At 38.2% G+C, this 22,147-nt stretch overlaps 1 protein-coding gene across 2 annotated transcripts; it reads left to right on the forward strand.

Moving 5' to 3' along the window:
* The first annotated feature begins 213 nt into the window (after nt 1–213).
* ZNF330 (zinc finger protein 330) lies at nt 214–21,113 on the forward strand. 2 transcript variants are annotated; one of them, XM_047091822.1, is made up of 10 exons: nt 214–375; nt 2,618–2,750; nt 4,622–4,641; nt 4,736–4,806; nt 6,759–6,838; nt 12,765–12,891; nt 13,332–13,436; nt 17,746–17,792; nt 18,848–18,965; nt 20,149–21,113. In XM_047091822.1, exons 2-10 carry the CDS (start codon nt 2,631–2,633, stop codon nt 20,421–20,423), a joined length of 963 nt encoding a protein of 320 aa, XP_046947778.1. In that variant the 5' UTR covers nt 214–375; nt 2,618–2,630; the 3' UTR covers nt 20,424–21,113. The 2 variants fall into 2 exon arrangements, with proteins under 2 accessions (XP_046947778.1, XP_046947777.1); XM_047091821.1 differs by having other exon boundaries at nt 214–366.
* The last annotated feature ends 1,034 nt before the right edge of the window (nt 21,114–22,147 follow it).

Consider the following 22,147-nt stretch of genomic DNA (forward strand, 5'->3'; position numbering starts at 1 on the left):
TCTGAAAAAATAAAATTGACGGGCCTTCCCGTTCCCTCTCCTCCTGCAGTCCATTTTTCTTCCTCACTCAAGCATTCTCTTCCCGGCTCAGTCAAATCCTCCGCAGGAGTGGGCGGGCTCAGGGCGGAGCAAACAGAAGTGGGCGGGCCCTTCCTGTCGACGTGCTGCCGTAAGGGCGCTGCTGACATAAGAGGACATCCGGTCCGGCTTCTGTGTTGGAAATTGCTTCTCTCCGCCCTTCTTCGTTTTTAGTAGGTTCTACTCCCGGAGTCCTGTCCCGCAAGTTGGATTTGCTGCAGCCGCGGGCCGGTCTCACGCTGTTCCCTGCCCCTCTGCCCCCGGAGTGAGCCCGGCCTCCCCGCGAGGGTGAGCTAGGTCGGCCTGGAGCGCGCGCGAGGGAGGGTGTCCCGCGGGCGGGTGATGGTTGTCAGTTCCCGAACCGCGTGGCACGTCCGCGGTGGCCTCTGGACGCCCCTATCACTCCGCTGGGTCCGATGATTGCGGGCTTTTCCTCCAAAGGCGCGCTGACCTCGTGCCTTTTTCCTCATTTGGTGACACGGGCCACGTTTTACAGAAGTCGAAACGGTACCGGAGAAGGGCTTAAAACCATCTAAGGCTGAGGAAAAAAATTCATTAAGTTTCCAGAACAAATTGGAGAAAAAAAATGGAGGCTCAACAAAAAATTCACCGGGCGAGCACGCCGTGATTGTTTTGTGAGTTCCTTTGGTAGGAGCAGTACACATTTTTTTCACCCTGTAGATTTTTGTCGTTATAAATCCTGAAAGGGTGATCTCCTGGGCTTCGATGTTACTTAGCCGACCACCTATTAAATCTCCTGGCCTGATTTGTCTGTATTTTTAAGTCGCAGCTTCCCACCCCACTTGGCTTTTGATTGGACATTTTAAGTTGGACATTTTGAGTTGGAACCCGAAGTAGGAAAGCATGAGTGACCTTAGTACATGTTGGTGCATGATTTTGCCCAATTGTAATTGGCCCTTTAAATAAGAAATAGGAATTTTTTAAACGTGTGATTTCTTGGAACTCTGTCCATGTATCATGGACGTGTTTTGGTTTCTTTGAAAAGAATGTTCATGCCTTCAGGGAGGTTGTCACAGTCACCAATGAAACTTAATCCTATCCTTGGAAGTTTAGAATTTGTAGATTTTTAGTTGGGCCTAGAAATGTAAATCTGTATTTGTTAGGAATTTTTACAGTTGATTTTTGAGAATCACTCTTAGAGAAGACTTAAAAAGTACATATTTTGAAGAATATTAAATTTGAGATTCATGTTGCAAAGCAAGTACATAGACCCATTCATGCCTGTGTCACTTCATTTATTGACTACTTAATATATACCAGGCAGGACTGGTATATAAAATTGTCAAGACAGACAAATCCTCAGAGAACATGTCTTCAGATTGGATGAAAAGCCAAATAAAAATGTGTTATGCAGTAAATTTTTTTTTTTAATGTGGTAGTTCTTTCAACTAAGTGATGAAAGATGAAAGCCTGTTTTAAAGTCCTTATTTATATAGGACTTTACGTGCATACTCCTATGTAATACTCTTAAACATAAATTTGAACTTTGTTAAAATTATGTACTCTAGAGAGACATTCTTTTTAAGTTTTTTTTTTTTTTTTTTTAACGTTTATGTATTATCAAGAGACAGAACATGAACATGGGAGGGGCAGAGATGGGGAAACAAGAATCCGAAGTAGGCTCCAGGCTCTGAGCTGTCAGCACAGAGCCCGTCACAGGACTCGAACCCACAAACCACGAGATCATGGCCTGAGCCAAAGTCCGATGCTTAACTGACTGAACCACCTAGGCACCCCGATAGACATTCTAACATAAGAGTTGAAGGGCAGCTTGTAGAGTCAAAGCAACTATAATACTTTTAATACCTTTTCAGAGAGAGAAGTTTGGCTTTGCGGTTAATGCTGTCATTTGACTTGACTGTCAGATGTTTTGTTCAGATATTATATAGGAGAAGTAAGACTCGTTATACTTCACATCTTAGCATCAAGTTGTCTGAATTTATAGTTCAAAAAAGTAATATAAACTGGGTAAATGGTAAACTTTTTATTTCTTGCTAATGATATGCCCAATAACTTTTTAATTTGGTACTGAGTAATTTCCAAAATTGCATTTTGGAAATGCAAATAAGTTCCTCATTTTAAAAGTCATATATTTTATTTGAGATAATGTATATGTAATATTTCATAAAGGCTTAAAATGCCCTTAACAGTCAAAATGACAGAGTTGAGTTTAAATTTTCTTTTTTTCTTTTTTTTTTTTAATTTTTTTTTGTAACGTTTATTTATTTTTGAGACAGAGAGAGACAGAACATGAATGGGGGAGGGGCAGAGAGAGAGACACACACAGAATCGGAAGCAGGCTCCAGGCTCCGAGCCATCAGCACAGAGCCCGACGCGGGGCTCGAACTCACGGACTGCGAGATCATGACCTGAGCTGAAGTCGGATGCTTAACCGACTGAGCCACCCAGGCGCCCCAGAGTTTAAATTTTAAAGAGAGTAAAAAAAACACTTCATTCTATTTTATTTAAGATAGCGAATATAACCAGGCATTTATATCTTCTCTGTTCTCTTGTGTAGAAAGAGCAGTAAAATGCCTAAAAAGAAGACCGGTGCAAGGAAGAAGGCAGAGAACCGCCGGGAACGTGAAAAACAGCTCAGGGCGTCAAGAAGCACCATAGATTTAGCTAAACACCCATGCAATGCGTCAATGGTAACAGCTTTTTTTTGATATCTGTTGATGGTTAAAAAACTATATAATATCTGAAAAATGCCTGAATAAAATTTTGCTGAATACATTGTTGCTGCATACATTTTATTGAATTTCAAATCTGTGTTTTGTCCCTTGTTTTTATTGACTCTGAGTAGCAGTGAGTGAGTTATTTATTTATTTATTTATTTCCTTGGCTGCTGTTGGTGATAGATAGGAAACAGTAAATACTAGGAACTGTGATATTTTCTAGCTTTTCTAATCTTATATGCATTAACTTAATTTGTTCTATTAGTTGGAAGCTTTTCATTATTTCTCTTAGCACTTCTCAACTCATATGATTTCTCTTTTCTAAACTTTTCACTTTTCTGGACCTCTCTTTTGGCTCTCACCTTATTTTCCTGTGCTCAGTGGGTTAGTCTTGATTGTTTCTGGGCTTCTTTGGTCAAAGCGTTAAAAAGCGAGATTATCATGTGATTATAACCCCTTTCCTTTCTTTGACTATGTTTCTCTTAGTTGTCCCTTATTTCTCTATTTCCAGTCTTCTCTACTTTTTCTATTCCTGCTACTCCTCAGTCTTCTTTTGTTTCATCCAAACATATGAAATGCTTAATATGACTCAGTTCCACAAATGTTTCTCGTGCATTTACTTTTTGCCAGGTACATTTTAGGCAAAAAGATGGGGTATAGATAGATGAGTGACGCAGCCCCTGTTTCCACAAGTTCATAGTAATCAGTTGTCTTGTTGTTTGTAAGTGACAAATCCAACTTAAGTAACTTTAGGGAGAACTAGAGTTTATTGACTAACATGTAGTTGGGAAGGGCATGGATGTAGCTGGAACTCAGGGACAACTGGAACAAACTTGTAGTTCCATCTTTTGCTTGTGTTTCTTTTTGCTTATTAGTTCCATTTTCTCGTGTTGTCTTAACCCGTTTGTTTGGGTTCGTACATACTGGTAGCCTGTGTATCTCACATCACATAATGTCCTCAGAGAGGGAGAAAACTCTGATTGGACTTGGCCAGGTGCCCAGCCAGGGCTAACGTTTATGGCTGTCATCACGTGTGGGAGGGACCAGGATTACATAACACGGGACAGATGGTAGAGACTCCCTTCAGGGTCATTTTTTAGAGAAGACGGATATGGAACAGACAAAACAAGAAATGACTCACATACATAAATATACATAGTGAAGGCTAGAGTTTGGTAAGTGTTGTCACAAATGTACAATTAAGACTAGGGTACATCTGGGCTAAGAGGTGGTAAATTTGAGTGTGTTGATGGGGTACAGTTCATAGAGGAGGTGGGATCATCACCAGAACTTTGAACAGGTGAAGATTGTAAGGATAGACTTTTCAAGGAAAAGTATTAGAATAGTAAAGCATGGAAAAGAGAGAGTAGAAGACATATTTCATGAATGACTGACAATAGCAACTTGAATCTAGAGAGAATAGGCTAGCAAGGTTTGAAAGTGTTTAGGGACCAGATTGTTGAGAGCTTTTAGTACCATGTTTAGGATTCTAGATTTTCTGGGAGCTTCATCATACTGTGTTCTGAATTTCTTATGTCCATTCTGTAATACTTGTCTGACTAAAAAACAATAACAACAACAAAGAATACAACCAAAACACAAACCACTGCTTTATTTATTTCACCTCTTGTGGAGATACCACTTCTTGCTCTGTGTGGTATGCCCAAGAACATACCTTTATTATTAAAGTATGTATAGATGCTTGTTTACATGGATGAAGTTGGAGACTTTGGGAAGTGTTAACTTAAGTTTTAACATGAAAAATAAGGTATTTTTTTATAATGCAAGTAAATTTGTAGTTTTCAGTCCATAGAAACTTAATGTTCTGTTTTTATATTTTACAGGAATGTGACAAGTGTCAGAGGTAAATATTTATTTCTTTTTATATGTAATAACAGAGATCTCTCACCTTTTATCTGATAGTGACCCTATTTTAAAATTTTATTTTACATGACAAGGCGGCAGAAGAATAGAGCGTTTTGCTATTTTTGCAATTCTGTACAGAAGTTACCAATTTGTGCACAGTGTGGTAAGTATATGATACCTAAGGACATATGCCTTTTCTTTTCTTTTTTTTTTTTTTAAATGTTTGTTTATTTTGAGAGAGAGAGGGAGCGCAAGCAGGGAAGGGGCAGAGAGAGGGAGAGAGAATCCTAAGCAGGCTCCACCCTGTCAGTACAGAGCCCAACACCGGGCTCAATCTCACAAATCCATGAGATCATGACCAAGATGAAACTTAACTGACTGAGCTTAACTGGACGCTTAACTGACTGAGCCACCCAGGCACCCCTATATGCCTTTTCTTTTATCAAACATTTGTTTTGTAGTTGATTAGTTTGATTCTATGGGTTTATCATTTTTTACAGTAATGTTAAAACTTATTAATGAAATAGCAAATTGTTATTTGGCTGGTCAAACACTATCACATCTTGATTTTGTCTCTCTGATACGTTATAACATTATAAGATCAGATTTCAGACTAATAACATTTGGTGATCTTAATTTTTAGTTATACTAACTTAGTCTTGTTTATTTGTATACTTTTTTTAAGTTTTGATTCCTGCTGAAATTGCCCACAGTATCTTAGACCATTGAGAATCATTTTATTCCACATTTTCTTGGTGCCAATTTTTTCTTTTTGGCACTTATCATATGATTCTTGAGTTTCCTCATATGTTTTCCCAGGTGATTGCAATAGAGTTCCTAAGCCATGTACCCAGTTGCCAGGTGTAAGTGAAAACCTTTATTCAGAGTAAATGATTATTCAAAGTAAAACTAAATGGTAGTTCATAGAACAACAAGGTTGGTGCTTCCAAAATAGTCTTCCACAGAGTACTTGAGATATTAATAGGTGTTTCTTAAAATAATGCATACATTTGAGAAATGCTGTTTGTTTCATGTCCTCGTTTCCATGTGGGAGATTTCTATTACATACTTTTATGTTAAAGGTTCTGAAGACCTCCAGTAAAGAAACCTGATTCATTTTATTCACGCCATACTTACTTCTCAAACTTTCGTTTCAACAAATGTCCCCTTTGGTTATGGGATAATAGTTTAAGGTAGAACACAGTTTGTGATATGCTCATTTAAATGTGTTTATGTATGATAACATTGCAGAAAATTAGCAGTGTTTAGGGCTATATCCCTGAATATTTCTAGTGTAGTTTTAATTTTCAAAGAGGCCATGCTTTTAGGTTTATATAATGAACCAGGTAAGTTGCATAATCATGGTTTGGTTTGGTTTGAGATATTCTGTGGAAAGAAGTAAGCAATAACTTCAAACCAGACTGTTTATTGTGAATTACAGACTGTAAAATTTATTTCAAAGCATATCTTTTTAAAATCTGTATTAATTCATCTGAAAATTCATAAGATTTTAAACTACTTTACTGACTGTTAGATTACAAACTCTAACCTGCAGTTTCTGATTTTTAGTACAAACAGTAATTAGCATATAATTTTATCATGCAATACATTTTTATAGATTTACTAATAAATTTCTAATTTTTTTTAAAGTTTATTTATTTATTTTGAGAGAGAGAAAACATGAATGGGGAAAGGGCAGAGAGGAGGAGGAGGAGGTGGAGGAGGAAGAGGAAGAGGAGGAGGAGGTGGAGGAGGAGGTGGAGGAGGAGGAGGAGGAGGAGAGAGAATCCCAAGCAGGCTCCTCACTGTCTGTACAGAGCCCGATGTGGGGCTTGAACCCATGAACTGCGAGATCATGACCTGAACCGAAGTTGGATGCTTAACCGACTGACCCACCCAGGCTCCCCTAATAAATTTCTAATCTTAAAAGAGCTGATTCAGGTTAGATCTGTTATATCTAGCTTCTTTTTTTAGTAACATAAGCAGTGAACTGCTGCTTTCTATCCATTTTCAAATTATTTCCATAGGAATTTAGGTTAGATAGAAAGTGGAATCAGTGAGTACTTACGTGTACTACTTTGCAAGGCTATTAATGCACATTTGTTTCTTTACTAGGGAAAACCAAGTGCATGATGAAGTCTTCAGACTGTGTCATAAAGCATGCTGGTGTTTATAGTACTGGCCTTGCAATGGTGGTAAGTTTTTTGTCTTCATCTCTTAGACTAGCGGGTTTCCAAGGATAAGAAGTCTTTGTGACCAATGGTGATTTTTTCTAAATAGCACTGCTTTGTCCTTGATTAAGTCAATCTGGAGTTTTTCTGGATTATCTGTGGAATGTTCTTTGTATGATTTTCCTTTAATACCTACTTGTTTTTGATTGCTTCCTCTTTTCTTTTTGGAAAACATACAAGAAATGGAAACTTATTTAAAGTTGACTTAAAAATTCATTTGTCCTTGGTACCTTTCTAGAGTGTCTTATTCAGACTTCATAGAACTCAGCACTTACTATACTGAATATCCTTCTTAAGCAAGGTTCAGGCTTTGGTTACAAGGTAACCTAGTTTCAAAAGAACGTAACGTTAGTAGATTTTTTATAGCTTTACATTTCAAAAAAGAATACATATTTAACATAGGCTTATACATAATTTCCTCATTAGATATAGAGTTTTCTAAGGAAATTCATTGTTTAAAATACAGGCATACCTTAGAGATATTGTGAGTTGGTTCCAGACAATTGCAATAAAGCAAATATCACAATAGAACAAATCACATGAATTTCTGTATGATTTATATGATTTCCCATTGCATATAAAGGTTAATGTTTAGGGGCACCTGGATGGCTAAGTTGGTTAAGTGCCTGATTTTGGCTCAGATCATGATCTCACGGTTTGTGAGTTGAGCCCTGCTTTGGGCTCTGCACCAACAGTGTGGAGCCTGCTTGGGATCCTCTCTTTTCCTCTCTCTGTCCCTCTGCCACTTGCGCAAGTGTGCAATTGCTCTCTCTCTCAAAAATAAATAAACTTAAAAATAAAGGTTACGTTTACACTATACTGTAGTCGATTGAATGTATAATAGCATTAGTCTAAAGAAACATTTTACGTACCTTAATTTAAAAATATTGCTATAAAATGTTAACCATCACCTGATCTTTCAGGGAGGGAATTGTAATCTTTTGCTGGTGGAGGTTCTTCCCTTGATGTTGTTGGCTGCTGATCAGGCTGGTGGTTGCTCATGGTGGGGGTGGCTGTTACAATTTCTTAAAATAAGACAGCAATATAAAGTGCTGCATCAGGGGCGCCTGGGGGGCTCAGTCGGTTAAGCGGCCGACTTCGGCTCAGGTCACGATCTCACGGTCCGTGAGTTCGAGCCCCGCGTCGGGCTCTGTGCTGACAGCTCAGAGCCTGGAGCCTGTTTCGGATACTGTGTCTCCCTCTCTCTCACCCTCCCCCGTTCATGCTCTGTCTCTCTCTGTCTCAAAAATAAATAAATGTTAAAAAAAAAAATTTAAAAAAAAATAAAAAATAAAAAAATAAAGTGCTGCATCAGTTGACTCTTCTTTCACGAATGATTTCTCCATAGCACGTGACACTGTTTGATAGTACTTTACCTACAGAAGAACCTCTTTCAGAATTGCAGTCAGTCCTCTCCAACCCTGTCACTGCTTTTAAACCAATTTTTTTTTTAATTTTTTTTTTTAACATTTATTTATTTTTGAGACAGAGAGAGACAGAGCATGAACGGGGGAGGGTCAGAGAGAGGGAGACACAGAATCCGAAACAGTCTCCAGGCTCTTGAGCTGTCAGCACAGAGCCCGATGTGGGGCTCAAACTCACGGACCACGAGATCATGACCTGAGCCGAAGTCAGCCACTTAACCGACTGAACCACCCAGGCGCCCCACTTTTAAACCAATTTTATGTCATATTCTCAGTCGTTGGCTGTCATTTCAACAATCTTCCCAGTGTCCTCATCAGGAGTAGATTCCATCCCAGAAACCACTTTCTTTATTCGTAACAAGGAGCTTCTCATCAGTTCAAGTTTTACTGTGAGATTGCAGCAATTCAGTCCCATCTTCAGGCTCCACTTGCTATTTCTACATCTACAGTTACTTTCTCCACTGAAGTCTCGAGCCCCAGTAAGTTATCCGTAATGGTTGGAGTCAACTTCTTCCAAATTCCCATTACCGTTGATATTTTGATCTGTTCCCATGAATCACTAATATTCTTGAAGGCATCTAGGATTGTGAATCCTTTTCAGCTTTTCAATTTACTTTTTCCAGATCTATTAGATGAATTACTATCTGTGGCAGCTATAACCTTATGAAATATATTTCTTAAATAAAAAGACTTGAAAATCAAATGACTGCTTGATCCCTAGGTTGCAGAACAGATGTTGTGTTAGCAGGCCTTTTGAAAACAACATTAATTTCATTATATGTCTCCATCAGAGCTCTTGAGTACCAGGTGCACTGTCAGTGAGTAGTAATATTTTGAAAAGAATCGTTTTTTTCTGAGCAGTAGGTCTCAACAGTGGGTTTAAAGTATTCAGTAAACTATGTTGTAAATAGATGTGCTGTCATCCAGGCTTTCTATTTCCATGTATTGAGTATGGGCGGAATAGATTTAGCATAATTCTTAAGGGCCGTAGGCTTTTTAGAATGGTAAAGTAGCATTAGCTTTAACCTGAAGTCACCAGCTTTATTATTAGTCTCTAATAGGAGAGTCAGCCTGTCCTTTGAAACTTTGAAGGCAGGAATTGACTTATCTTCTCTAGCTATAAAAGTCCTAGATGGCATCTTCAAAGTGGGGCTATTTTGTCAACATTGAAAATCTGTTGCCTGGTATAGCCACCTTCATTAATTTATCTTAGCTGTATCTTCTGGATAACTTGTGGCAGCTTCTATATCAACTCTTGCTGCTTCAGCTTGCATTTGGATGTTACGAAGATGGCTTCTTTCCTTAAAGCTCATGAACCAGCCTCTTCACTTGAAACTTTTCTTCACCTCTCAGCCTTCGTAGAGCCGAAGAGAGTTAGGGCCTTCCTCTGGATTAGGCTTTGGCTTAAGGGGATATTGTGGCTGATGGGATCTTCTATCCAGACCACTCAGACTTAATCCATATCAGCAATAAGGCTATTTTGCTTTTTTATCATTCATGTGTTTATTGGAGTAGCACTTTTAGTTTCCTTCGAGAGCTTTTTTTGTGTGTGTGTATTCACAACATGGCTGAGTATCTGGCACAAGAAGCTTACTTTTGGCCTGTCTTGGCATTCAGCCTGCCTTCCTCATGAAGCTTAATCATTTCTAGCTTTTGAGTCAAAAGTAAGAAATGTGCAACTCTTTCACTTGAACACGTAGAGGCCACTGTAGGGTCATTAACTGGTTTAATTTCCATATTGTTGTGGCTCAGGGAATAGAGAGGCCCAAGGAGAGGGAGAAAGGTAGACAGACAGCTGGTCGGTAGAACAGTCAGAATACATACAACATTTACTGATTAACATTTGCTGTTTTATATGGGCACAGTGTGTGGTACTCCAAAACAATTACAATAGTAATAACAAAGATCAGTGATCACAGTCACCATAACAGATAAAATAATAAAGTGAAATATCATGAGAATTACCACAGTGTGGTGCAGAGACACGAAGTGTGCAAGTGCTGTTGGGAAAATGGCACTGATAGTGCAGGGAAGCCACATACCTTCAATTTGAAAAAAAAATTACACTATTTGTAAAGCATATAAAAAAATGAAACGCAATAAAAGGAGGTATGGTGTAATTAAAATAGTAGTGTTGTGTGATGGATTTTACTCTCTCTTCCTTTCAGCCAATTTTACTGTATTCTGTTGTGTGATTTTATGCTCTGGTGCAAATTTCATTTCATGAGGAAGGCAATAGTATTTCGATGTCAAACAGATATTTTACTTATTTATTTAATTTATTTTTTTAATGTTTTCTTTATTAGAGAGAGAGAGAGAGAGAGAGAGAGAGAGAGAGATCATGAGTGGGGGAGGAGCAGAGAGAGAGGGAGACACAGAATCTGAAGCAGGCTCCAGGCTCGGAGCTGTCAGCACAGAGCCCAATGCAGGGCTCGAACTCACAAACCATGAGATCATGACCTGAGCCGAAGTTGGACACTCAGCAGACTGAGCCACCCAGGCACCCCAGATATTTTATTTATAGTAACTTCCCAAGAACTTAGTTTTCCATCATGAAGCAGACCTTAATATGTTCCATGTGTGCATATCTTAAAGAAGCAAGAAACTAGACTTACTCATAAGTATCTTGTGAATTCCTCTTCATTTTAAATATAGGATTTTCAATGTTATCTTTATTCATAAATCAATGTAATCTTCCTTGGTAGCTTGCTTATGCCCAAATTTATTAAACGCTTTTAAAAAAATTCGCTAAGTTGTAGGGGCACCTGGGTGGCTCGATTGAGTGTATGACTCTTTGATTTCAGCTCACGTCATGATCCCAGGGTCGTGTGATTGAGCCCCGCATTGGACTCCACATTGAGTGTGGAGCCTGCTTGGGATTCTCTCTCTCCCCCTCTGCCCCTCTCCCTGCTTGCACACTCTCTCTCTCTTAAAAAAAGAAAAATTGAAAAAAATTCACTAACTTGTGTGAATGTGAATGATTGTATAAAACATTTCAATAGACTCCTGTATCATTAGCTTTACATTCTAGAAAAATGATTTTCTGGGAATCTTCTAATTGTCTGTTGAAATTCCCTCTACCTTCTCTCTTCTTGACCCTGCTTTGCCCTGGGAGCCTGACCTGTGTGTATGGATTGGATCAGTGGCTTTCTTACCTTATGGCTTCACTTTGGGTTCACCCAATGGAAGACCTTGGCAGGAGACCTGTAGATGGGAGGATAATAAAATCTGGGTGTTTATTCTCCCTCGCTCACTCCCTACCAGGTTATCCTAGTTTGGGCATGATTTGGCCACAGTTTCTCTCTATATGGCTATGTAATCCTCTCCATACTGATTGTTTCTTAAGATTCTGGTAACTCCTTCCGCTCCCTTATTTCAGGCTCAGGGTTGGTAACTACATCATACCTTATGTTTATTCTAAGCCCTTCCTTGTCCTTTGTAAATTATTTCTTTTAAGCTTTTAAACTGTCCTGGATTATTCTGTATGTCATCTTTTTGGTGCTAGAACACTGAATGTTCCAAGAAATGTATTTGAGGATTTGCAATCCACAGTGGTAATCCATATTTACATCTCAAAAAACATCCTTCCTATTTGCTCTTTATGGCTTCTGTTACAGAGTCTTGAATGCTAAACACTGAATTGAGGTTCAGAACACCGTGGTTTAAATCTCAGCTCCACTATAATTTTGCTCTGGGATTTGGAGTTAAGACTTGGGCCACTGTTTATTATCTGTAAAGGAAAGAACATCTAATCCCATTTTCTTAAGATTCATTCTAGCAATTAATATTCTGTAGATGTCATTGTGTTATTGAAAGGTATAGTTGGTCTATCTTGATGTAGAATTGGAGAGTCTTACCCTGTTTTTTAGTTTTATATATTTTATTTTCTTTTTTTCCACAAAGAAATATAGTAATGATTTAAATCATGAGTTGCCTTAACAAAAAAAAGATGCTGGCAGAAGTTTAATATTTTTTCTCAGTTACTCCAGAAAAGCTATGTAAATTACTGTATAAATGATTCAGGAAGGAGTTTTCTTAATTCAAAAATATTTCTACTTGAAAAAATTTTGTTACTGTGATTGCTGTAGATAAGAACGCTTAAAATGTGGACTCCAGACATCATTTGAATTAGAATTCAGTTTGAAGGCAACACTTGTAGCTCCGTGACTTACTTTAACGATTAGGATTAGGCTTAAGTATATAGTTTCCACCTTGCTTTTTCTTTTGATTTATAGACAAGTTTTGTATATTATAAATAGTTGTTGGTGAAGTAGTTTGATTTTCAGAGAACCCTCTTTAATTTTGGCTTAGTGTAAACAAAATTTTTTCTTTAGTGAAGCCCCCACTATCACTGAGGGTTGTTAAATTCCTAAACACGTACAATTTTGGTGGTTGCCATTGGTTAAACAACGGTTGCAGCCAGGCAAGTGACAAAGATTCATTTTTTGTGTGTTCCTTGGTTGCAGGGTGCAATATGTGACTTCTGTGAAGCTTGGGTTTGCCATGGGAGGAAATGTCTCAGTACACATGCCTGTGCCTGCCCTCTTACTGATGCTGAGTGTGTGGAATGCGAAAGAGGTGTCTGGGACCATGGTGAGTGATTACATATGAGCAATGAACTTCACTGTAAGAAGGGCTGACTTTGACACATTCTGGATGTTCTTTTTGTGATTTTTTTTCAGGATACTGTCAATCCTGACTACTGTTGTGGTTACCAATTTAGTTGGAAAAGGGATTTATACTAGCAGTAATAGTCACTGTTAGGACTGCTTATGTAAGCCAGTAGGGAGGGGAGTTATAGGACCGCAAGTGTCTGTAAGCATTGCAAGTAGCCAGGAGATAGTGGGGGCCTGCTTTTTTATGGTTCACTTTGGCAGTTTTCATCGAAGCCTTTACCAGAACAAAAACTGCTGTGTCATTTTGGTATAAATCTGAAACAGATTGCTTTCTTATTGAGCAGTGTTATGGATATGAGTTTTTTAATTGAAGTTTATCGTTTTTACATTTGTGGGCTTTATGTTTTCATCCAATAGGAGGCAGAATATTTAGTTGTTCCTTTTGTCATAACTTTCTCTGTGAAGATGATCAATTTGAACATCAAGCCAGCTGCCAGGTTTTAGAGGCGGAAACATTCAAATGTAAGTTTTTATAAATTAGATACCCTTTGGGGCGCCTGGGTGGCTCAGTTGGTTAAGCGTCCCAACTCTGGGTTTTGGCTCAGGTCGTGATCTCTGCGTTCCTGAGTGTTGGTCCTACGTGGGCTCCATGCTGACAGTGTAGAGCCTGATTGGGATTCTCTCTCTTTCTCTCTCTCTCTCTCTCTCTCCACCTCTCCCCTGCTTGCGCACACTCTCCCTCTCTCTCTCAAAATAAATAAACTTAAGAAAAAAAATACACTTAAAAAAAATTAGATGTCCTTTGTACCCAAGATTCTGAGTAGTATTAGTGTTAGACTCTGGAGCGCCTGGGTGGCTCAGTTTGTTGAGCATCTGTCCTACTCTTGATTTTGGCTCAGGTCGTAATCCCAGGGTCATGGGATCAAGCCCCACATTGGGCTCCATGCTGGGTGTGGAGCCTGCTTGAGATTCTCTCTCCCTCTGCCCCTCCCCAGCTCACACCTGCACTCTCTTTCTCTCACATTAAAAAAATATATAGTGTTAGACTCAATGAAAAAAGAGTCTAGTTTTTCATGCAGCTTCTTGTGGACTGTAATTCAACTTAATATCTATTTTCTGTTTTTAAAAAAAATTCAGAACCACATAGTCTGTTTTATTTTTTTCAATAGGGGTGCTACTGGCATCTTGGTTGGGTGAGTTCTTCATTTTGTGGGGTTGATCAGGCATTATAGGACTTGTAGTTTTCCTGGTACAGAGTATTAAATGTCATTTTTACTTCCAAGTTATTGTAACAACCTCCACTCCCAACCCCACAAAAACCCCACACACATTTCCAAATGCCTTCAAGTAAGTGATACGTGATACTGCCCCTAGTTTGTTCCAGTTAGTTAGTATCAGTGATTGTTAGACAGGAGTATGCATCAGAAACATCTGGGGGGGGGGTTAAAAAAATATAGGTGCCTAGGCCTCATATCTGGAGAGTCTGTCTTTGAAGTTTGGTAGGTTCAGTCATGTGTATTTAACCTGCACACGTAAGTGTCATGTACCTTCCAGTTTAAGAACCCAGTGTTACCAACTGGGTATTATCAATGGTATTACCTTTACAGATAGATTACAATTTATTTCTACTTTATTGATTCTCAAAAGCTCAAGATTTAGAGTCAAACATTAAATTCTCCTTACTGGTTATGTGATTTTGGACAAATCACCAAATCTTTCTAAAGTTGAGTTTCCTTATATATTAAAGAAGACGCTAATTTCTTTTTCAAGGAGTTAATTAAAATGAGAATCTGTATAAAGTGTTATTATGGTACCTGTTACTTAGAAAGCCTTTATTAAATAGTAGATACCATTATAGGAAAGGCTGAAATTCTCCAGATGGTCACTTCCTTGAATTTGGTTCTTGTTTTGATATGAAATGCTCATCTCTATATTCTATAAATTTAAAGTTGATCAGTTGTCAGTTTTAATGTATATATAAATACATACATATGTAATTCTTACAGTGTTCCTATAGAAACTCTCAGTGGTTAAAGAACATCTCAAAGTATATAGCATTTTTGAGCCATTCTTAGGTTTCTGCAAAATGTGTAATATAAAATTGACTTACTTTATTTGGGGCTTGAGAGCTTTGTGTATTTTGTAGCATTTGAACCCCAAAGATCGGCAGTTCTGAGTGATAAGACTATGATTTCATCAGGAAGTTTTAGTGATTCAGTAAAAGACAAAGGAAAAATACAAAATAGACTATTGACAGGATTTTAAGATAAATCTGTCAATCATGTCTTTGATACCTAATAATTAAGGTCATTCTCATTGCAGGCTTACTCATTGCAGGCTTACTTCTAATTTAAAACGGCTTGTTATCAGTAGGCTTTGAAGCATCCCAACCTCCTGTCCTTTAAAATATTCTGGGAGCTCCTGGGTGGCTCAGTTGGTTAAGTGTTCATCTTCTACTCAGGTCATGATCTCATGGTTCGTGAATTTGAGCCCCACGTTGGACTCTCTGCTGTCCGCGCAGAACCTCCTTAGGATCCTCTGTCCCCTTCTCTTTTTGCTCTTCCCCCAAGTGTGTGTTCTGTCTCTTTCTCAAAAATAAATAAGCACTTAAAAAATAAATAAAATACTCTGAAGACATGGAAATAGACTGAAAATGAAAACCATTCCTAGTCTAAGAAAGTCAGGCTAGGGGCGCCTGGGTGGCGCAGTCGGTTAAGCGTCCGACTTCAGCCAGGTCACGATCTCGCGGTCCGTGAGTTCGAGCCCCGCGTCGGGCTCTGGGCTGACGACTCAGAGCCTGGAGCCTGTTTCCGTTTCTGTGTCTCCCTCTCTCTCTGCCCCTCCCCCGTTCATGCTCTGTCTCTCTCTGTCCCAAAAATAAATAAGCTTTGAAAAAAAAAAAAATTAAAAAAAAAAAAGAAAGTCAGGCTATTTTTGGAATCTGGGAGAAATGCATTCTTTATATAAAAGTCCAAGATTGTAACTCTTGGGGAGAGAAATAACTGGGCAGTTAATTGGAGTGCATGTGTATGGGGTTGAGGTAATTAGGGAAAGGATAGTGGCAGAGCCATGTTCCATCCTAGTTTGAGTTCCCAGAAGAAAAGATAAGGGTAAGATAGGCAACAGCTTGTCTTTGTGGCATGTCAAAGACTCGGGTAGTGTGGATAGGAAAAGATTCTGTATCGGAAATGCCTGGTGTACGCTGGGAAATTGGGTAGGGAGCTTTGTACTTTCAGTATGTGTTCTGGCTATGTACTTGAAAGAGACGTATAACATTTTAGTTAAATATATCCTTTTCTTTTGACTGAATGAAAAGGGAAACAGAAAACCCCACCTGGGCATATCTTCAAGTGGAAATGATTGAGAGTTCAGATTTTTTTCCCCTCACAGACTGAATGAAACAGTATGGTTATTATTGGAGTAATTAGGTATACCTCTTTATACCTAATATAGTTAACCCTTGAACAATATGAGGATTAGGGACACCAACCCCCTGTGTAGTTGAGAATCTGCATATAACTTTTGACTCCTGCCAGTAGCGAACTGTTGACCACAAGGCTTACCGATAACATAAATAATGGTTGATTAACACATATTTTGTGTGTTGTATGTATTATGTCATATATTCTTACAATAAAGTGAGCTAGAGGAAGTAAAATGTTATTAAGGAAATCATAAGGAAGAGAAAATACATTTAAAGTACTGCACTGTACTTACTGAAAACATTTGCATATAAGCAGACCTGTGCTGTTCAAACCGTGTTGTTCAAGGGTCAGCTGTACATAGTAAGTACTCAGTTGATTTTTAACTTTTATTATTAGCACATAGGACAAATAATACATATCCAACTGAATTATTGGTATTGCTGTAGAAAAAAGGATAGTGGGATAGAAGCAATAATAATATACCTATTTGAGAATCATTTCTGATAAAAAAAAAATACTTGCCTGTTCAGATTAAAAGGGTTCCCCATGAACCAGGCAAAATTAAATAAAAGAATTCCCAAATTAGCAACATCTGGTCAAATATTTGAAGTACAAAGATAGGCTTTCTTTTATTTGTTTTCCTTTTTATTTTTTCAAGAACTCTGAATAAAAGTTAATAGTTTACATTCAGGCTTTATTAGGGTACAGCTTAATTTATTTTCTCTCTATACCTCTGGCACTAATTTTTTTTCTTCCATTTCTAGCACAGTCAGTATGTGCCAGGTATTCTGCTTTTTTAATGTATTTGTACTTACGTTTAGGTTTTTCCTCAGTAATTACAGAGAATAACCCAAGTTAACATAGTTTAACGAAAATAAGGATAAAATATTTTGGGATTTTTTTCCTATCTTTTACTGCCCACTTGAACATTACTCTCTCTTCATAGTCACCTTTTCCACCAGAAGTATTCTATTCTCTTATCAGACATTATGCAAAACATAGCAATAGTCTGCACCATTAGGAGAAGTCCTACATTAATGGAGAAAATGATTCTTTATAAAATGTAAGCATTATATGATTAAGGGAAGAGCTTCAGCCAAGTGTTGTGGGAAAAAGGATGTCTCATTGCAAGTTTTCTAAGTATAATTAAGTTTGCCATCTCCTAGATCTGGAAAAGTGGAAGGAGATTGTAGAATAATTAGCACCGTACTAACTAAAGAGTGCTGGGTATGTGCAGTTTGTTCTTTTCTTCCGGCTGGGGATTCCATCTCATTTTTATATATCCTCTAGGTTATACTGAGACAGGAAAACAATGTTAATAATCTAAGTGCATCAAGTATAAATCTGTGGAAAATAGTGTTTTAATTTCAAATTTGAATCTGGACATTATGTATTTTCACCCATAGGTGTTTCATGCAATCGACTTGGTCAGCATTCCTGTCTCCGTTGTAAGGTATACTGGTCTATTTTTTATTTTTTGATTTTGTTTTTAATCCCAGGACTTTTCCATCTTGGATTATTTATAGCTATAATTAATCTACAAGGGTCTTTAAACATTATGTAGTTTACTTCTTTTATTTTGGAGATTGTGAAATTGAATTAAGAAAGCTGAGTGACTTTCCCAAGGTCATCTAGTTGGCTTGTCTTAGGGTTGACACTAATGCACATGTCTGCTGAATCTTGGCTCCTTGTTTCTACACATTATACACATTACGTTTTATGGATAGTATTCTGACCAAAATGTTGAGAGTATATTTTAATTAATATCAAAATTCACTTGCTTAGGAAAGTTTAAGTAAAGTGAAGATTGCCATAATGTTCCATGTCCTTAGATCTTGTGTCCAGCATTTCTGTTTGTCAAAGATCAGGTGCACTGATTCTCTTCCTGTCAGAAACATTTCCCTAGTTCTTCCTTCTATTCCTAACCCTGTCTCTTTGCTCTCTCCCAACTTTGCTCCCATTTTACCAAATGGCTTTCAAGTGTTGTCTATGCTGTTCCCTCTGCTTTAGATCCCTTTTCCAATTTTGCTTACCCTACTGTACCTTTATTTTCCTTCAGATCTCAGCCAACACTCCATGTTTTCCAGGAAGCCTTTCCTGAATCCCATATCCAGTTTAGTGCCCCTCCTCTGCACTTCCCTTTCAATGCACAGTGTCTCGCAGTTGCCTTTCTACTTGTCTGTGTCCCCAGTTAGTTGTATATTTGAGGTTGTGTCACCATTATGTCACCAGGGGCTTTGTGAATGCTCATGTGTTTATGAATGAATAAATGTGTTTATACTGTCATACCCTGTGTATAGTTTCTGTCTTATGTTAGGGTGTAGTTCAGAGGGTCCTGGCAAAGACCATTTCCCTTGAGAAATTTAAATCAGGACCAATCCCAACAAAACTCTTAATCTTTACCCTTAACAAAACTGTGTCTTTAAAGTTCCTTGAGATAGTGAATGATAATTTTGTGTATTTTTTGAATTATTTATTTACGTGCTTATTTTTGCTTCTCCTATATAGGCTTGTTTCTGTGATGATCATACAAGGAGCAAGGTGTTTAAGCAAGAAAAAGGAAAACAGCCTCCCTGCCCCAAATGTGGACATGAAACTCAGGAAACTAAGGATCTCAGCATGTCAAGTAAGGTTCTTCTTAAAATACCAATGGAGGGATTTTGTTTTCTTGCTTAGGCAAGATTTATCTCTTTTTTTCTCTATTTTTGTTTTTGCCACTTCTTCCTATTTGAAAAGATGAATGTGTTCTCTTAAGCAAATGGAATTTTATAGCTTTGAAAATTTTTAGGTGAAGTTTCTCAATTTAACTTAAGAAATATACCATCATTCACTTTGATATTTGGCATTTGACTCAGTTAATGACACAGTGAATACTGAAATTTAAGACCAAAAAGAGTGATTTTTCCGTTTCTGCTGAAGCTTTCCTTGTTAAATAATTGAGTAGCTATAAATCTTTAATATTTGAGTGCTGGTAGTCTTCGGTACTTGGAAGTTGGAATTCATTCTGAAGTTTTTTTGTAGGTGTGTGGTATTTGAGCAGCTATACTTACAATGTAATATATCATTTTTATAGGAAATTGTTTTGTGGTTTTTATATAACTTTTCTATGAAAGAATAAGACTACTGCAAACATGCTTATAGTAATGCAGCTCACAGTTTTATTAAAGAGAATTTGACTCTTTACCAGATACAGCAGAATGGAACCATAATTCTAAATGACTCTGACAATACTTTTGTTTAATCAAAGGTGTAGTTGTACAGTGAGGTAGGATTGATGATTTGCTGGTTTTTTGCACTAAACTATATTGCTACTTAGGCAGAAGAAATGAAGGGCTTTGTCTTGAAGGTCACCAGAATTCTAAAATAGCTATTTTAAGAAAAATGTAATGACATGAAATCAACTGTTCTGTGATTTGAAAATAGAATTTTAACCCATCAAATGAAGGGCATTTTAGTTTTTAACATGCCTTATTTGAATTATGTTTGGAGAGTGCTCTTAGTCTTACTTTGTTTTCCAACTTCTTCTAGATTTAATGAAATGACGCTGTTCTCTTTATTATTTGTTATATATGGTATGTGCATCAACTCTGAGTAGGATAGAATTGATTGTTGTTACTAAGGTCTCCATTCTTTCCAGTTAAGGGAGGAAATTAGGAAAATGGGAGTAAGAAGCAGCCAATCAAATGCATGTAACTTTGTATATTGTAAAGGAGAGTGTTCCGATTCTTTACATCTTCACTCTCCTTTACAATATACAAAAGACGTAAAGAATCGGAACAAAGTGCCACGTACGTATCTGTCTTTTGTAGCACGCTCCCTGAAATTTGGCAGGCAGACTGGAGGTGAAGAAGGAGATGGAGCTTCTGGGTATGATGCCTATTGGAAGAACCTTTCTTCTGATAAGTATGGTGATAGCAGCTACCATGATGAAGAGGAAGATGATGATGAAGCAGAGGATGATGAAGAGGAAGAAGACGAAGTAGGAAAGGATTCAGATGCGGAGCCGTCAGATTTGTTTACCAATTTGAATTTAGGGAGGACCTATGCCAGTGGCTATGCTCACTACGAGGAACAAGAGAACTAGGAGAGCTGCTTGCCCATGGGTGACTGTGTCTGAGAGGAGCCTGGATATGTGTGCTTGATGAATTGAGTGTGGGTGTTCAGAAGTGCTGTGCAAAAGACTGGTCACACTTACAGGAGCAAGGAGTAGGGCATAGCATTTTTATAGGAACTGATAATCAGTCTCATAGCATAAGAAAAATGAGTTCCAAATGTTAAGATGTGTATTGATCCAAGCAATTGAAGCATCATGGATTGGATTTTTGCTGATTTTAGTAATCAGTAGGTTATGCCAATTAGATACATATACAGGATAAAAGAACAGGATGGTAATATATTCGTTGGAAATTAAATTGTTGTTTTTATTAAAAAACACTGCTTATATTCGTTTTGTCTGATTTTGTAAAATGTGACGGGTTAAATGAATTACTGTGTTTTTCCCTGTAGGTCTGCAGGATGAAAGTCAGATGTTAAGTTCTAAATTTTCATTAAATATTCATGTTATCTTAAGTAGTCGTGATATGTATGTTTTAGCAGTTGACTCATTTCATTTTTTTCTAAACAATGTATGCCCTGAACAGTACCTGTTATTAATGCCTAAATGTATAGACCACGGTGAGTACATAGCCACTTTTCAGAGACACAGGGACAGAAATAGTATTACTACACAGACGTTTTATGTATTTCTCTTTGAATAAATATAGTATTTCACTTACATACTTTTGATATTTCTCATTCTCCATTTTTTAATCATTTTGGAAAGCATTCCGATGTTTATGTAGAAACTGCTTCATTTTTTTGTGTACTCTGAAATAGGTAGCAGAGATTAATGGTGTGGTAGATGCAGAGTTACGCAGCCAGACCCCCAGTATCTGTGGTGAGTGGAGAACAGGCATTTGGCTGGCGCAAGTTCAAGTTGTACACCTTGCACTGGCAGTGAACTGGGCTGGTGTGGGAGGGAGGAATGCGTTAGTGCACTGGCTGGCGTTTGAGAAGTATGGAGAAAATTGTAACTGTGAGGATAAAAGCGTTGTATGGCTATTGCTAGGCCATTCTTATTCTATAGAAACGTAATGAACAGCTGAGGGCAATAACAGGCAGTGGGAAGCCTGGTGTGAAAGCCAGAGGCCCTTGGAACTAGTTTTTCATCTCAGCCTGATGGCTGAGAAAACTGAGGACCAAGCCCAGGATTTAATAGTCTGTCTGGATAAAATTCAAAGACGGTCGCCAATCAAGGCAGGTCCGTTATGCCAAGGTCAAGGCACTTTTTGGGAAAAGCCAGGACCCCGACAAGTGAGGTGGAGGCACCTGAATGGATGCTGCTAAAGATGTTTACTCTGCTGACTACTGAACTTTCTGAGCCTACAGTCATGCCCCACCCTTCTCTGGTAAGGGCAGACACTCCCACTCCACCCCCAAGCTGGCTGGCAAAGCCGAGCTCTCCCTCGATAACAGGTGCCCCCTTCAGGACTTGTCCTATCTCCAGGTTACTAGGCCTTGAATTAGGGCTAAGCAACACTCAGCTGGAGAGGTACTGGGCTTGCAGAGAAAAATAAACCCTACCTCAAAGGAGCTGTAAGAATTGGCCAGCTGGAAGAGTACGTGAGGCAGGCATCAGGATGAAGGTCAAGTCAGAACATAAATTAGGGGAGAGTTAAATAGCACCCACATTAGGTCCTTGGGTTGCAGGATAAGAGCTGTCTTAATAGGACTTAACATCCTGGTTGGAATCCTGGAAGATGGTGTGAA

This window comes from Lynx rufus, unplaced genomic scaffold, assembly GCF_022079265.1.
Source record: "Lynx rufus isolate CCGP_SWC_20201006 ecotype Redwood Valley unplaced genomic scaffold, mLynRuf1.p SCAF_3, whole genome shotgun sequence".
NCBI lineage: Eukaryota > Metazoa > Chordata > Mammalia > Carnivora > Felidae > Lynx > Lynx rufus.

Excerpts from the sequence above, each read along its gene's own strand:
- ZNF330 (XM_047091822.1), top strand. The coding sequence starts at position 2,631 with ATGCCTAAAAAGAAGACCGGTGCAAGGAAGAAGGCAGAGAACCGCCGG. Across the intron at positions 6,839-12,764 it reads GTACTGGCCTTGCAATGGTG|GGTGCAATATGTGACTTCTG; the intron begins GTAAGTTTTTTG and ends CCTTGGTTGCAG. Across the intron at positions 12,892-13,331 it reads AAGAGGTGTCTGGGACCATG|GAGGCAGAATATTTAGTTGT; the intron begins GTGAGTGATTAC and ends TTCATCCAATAG.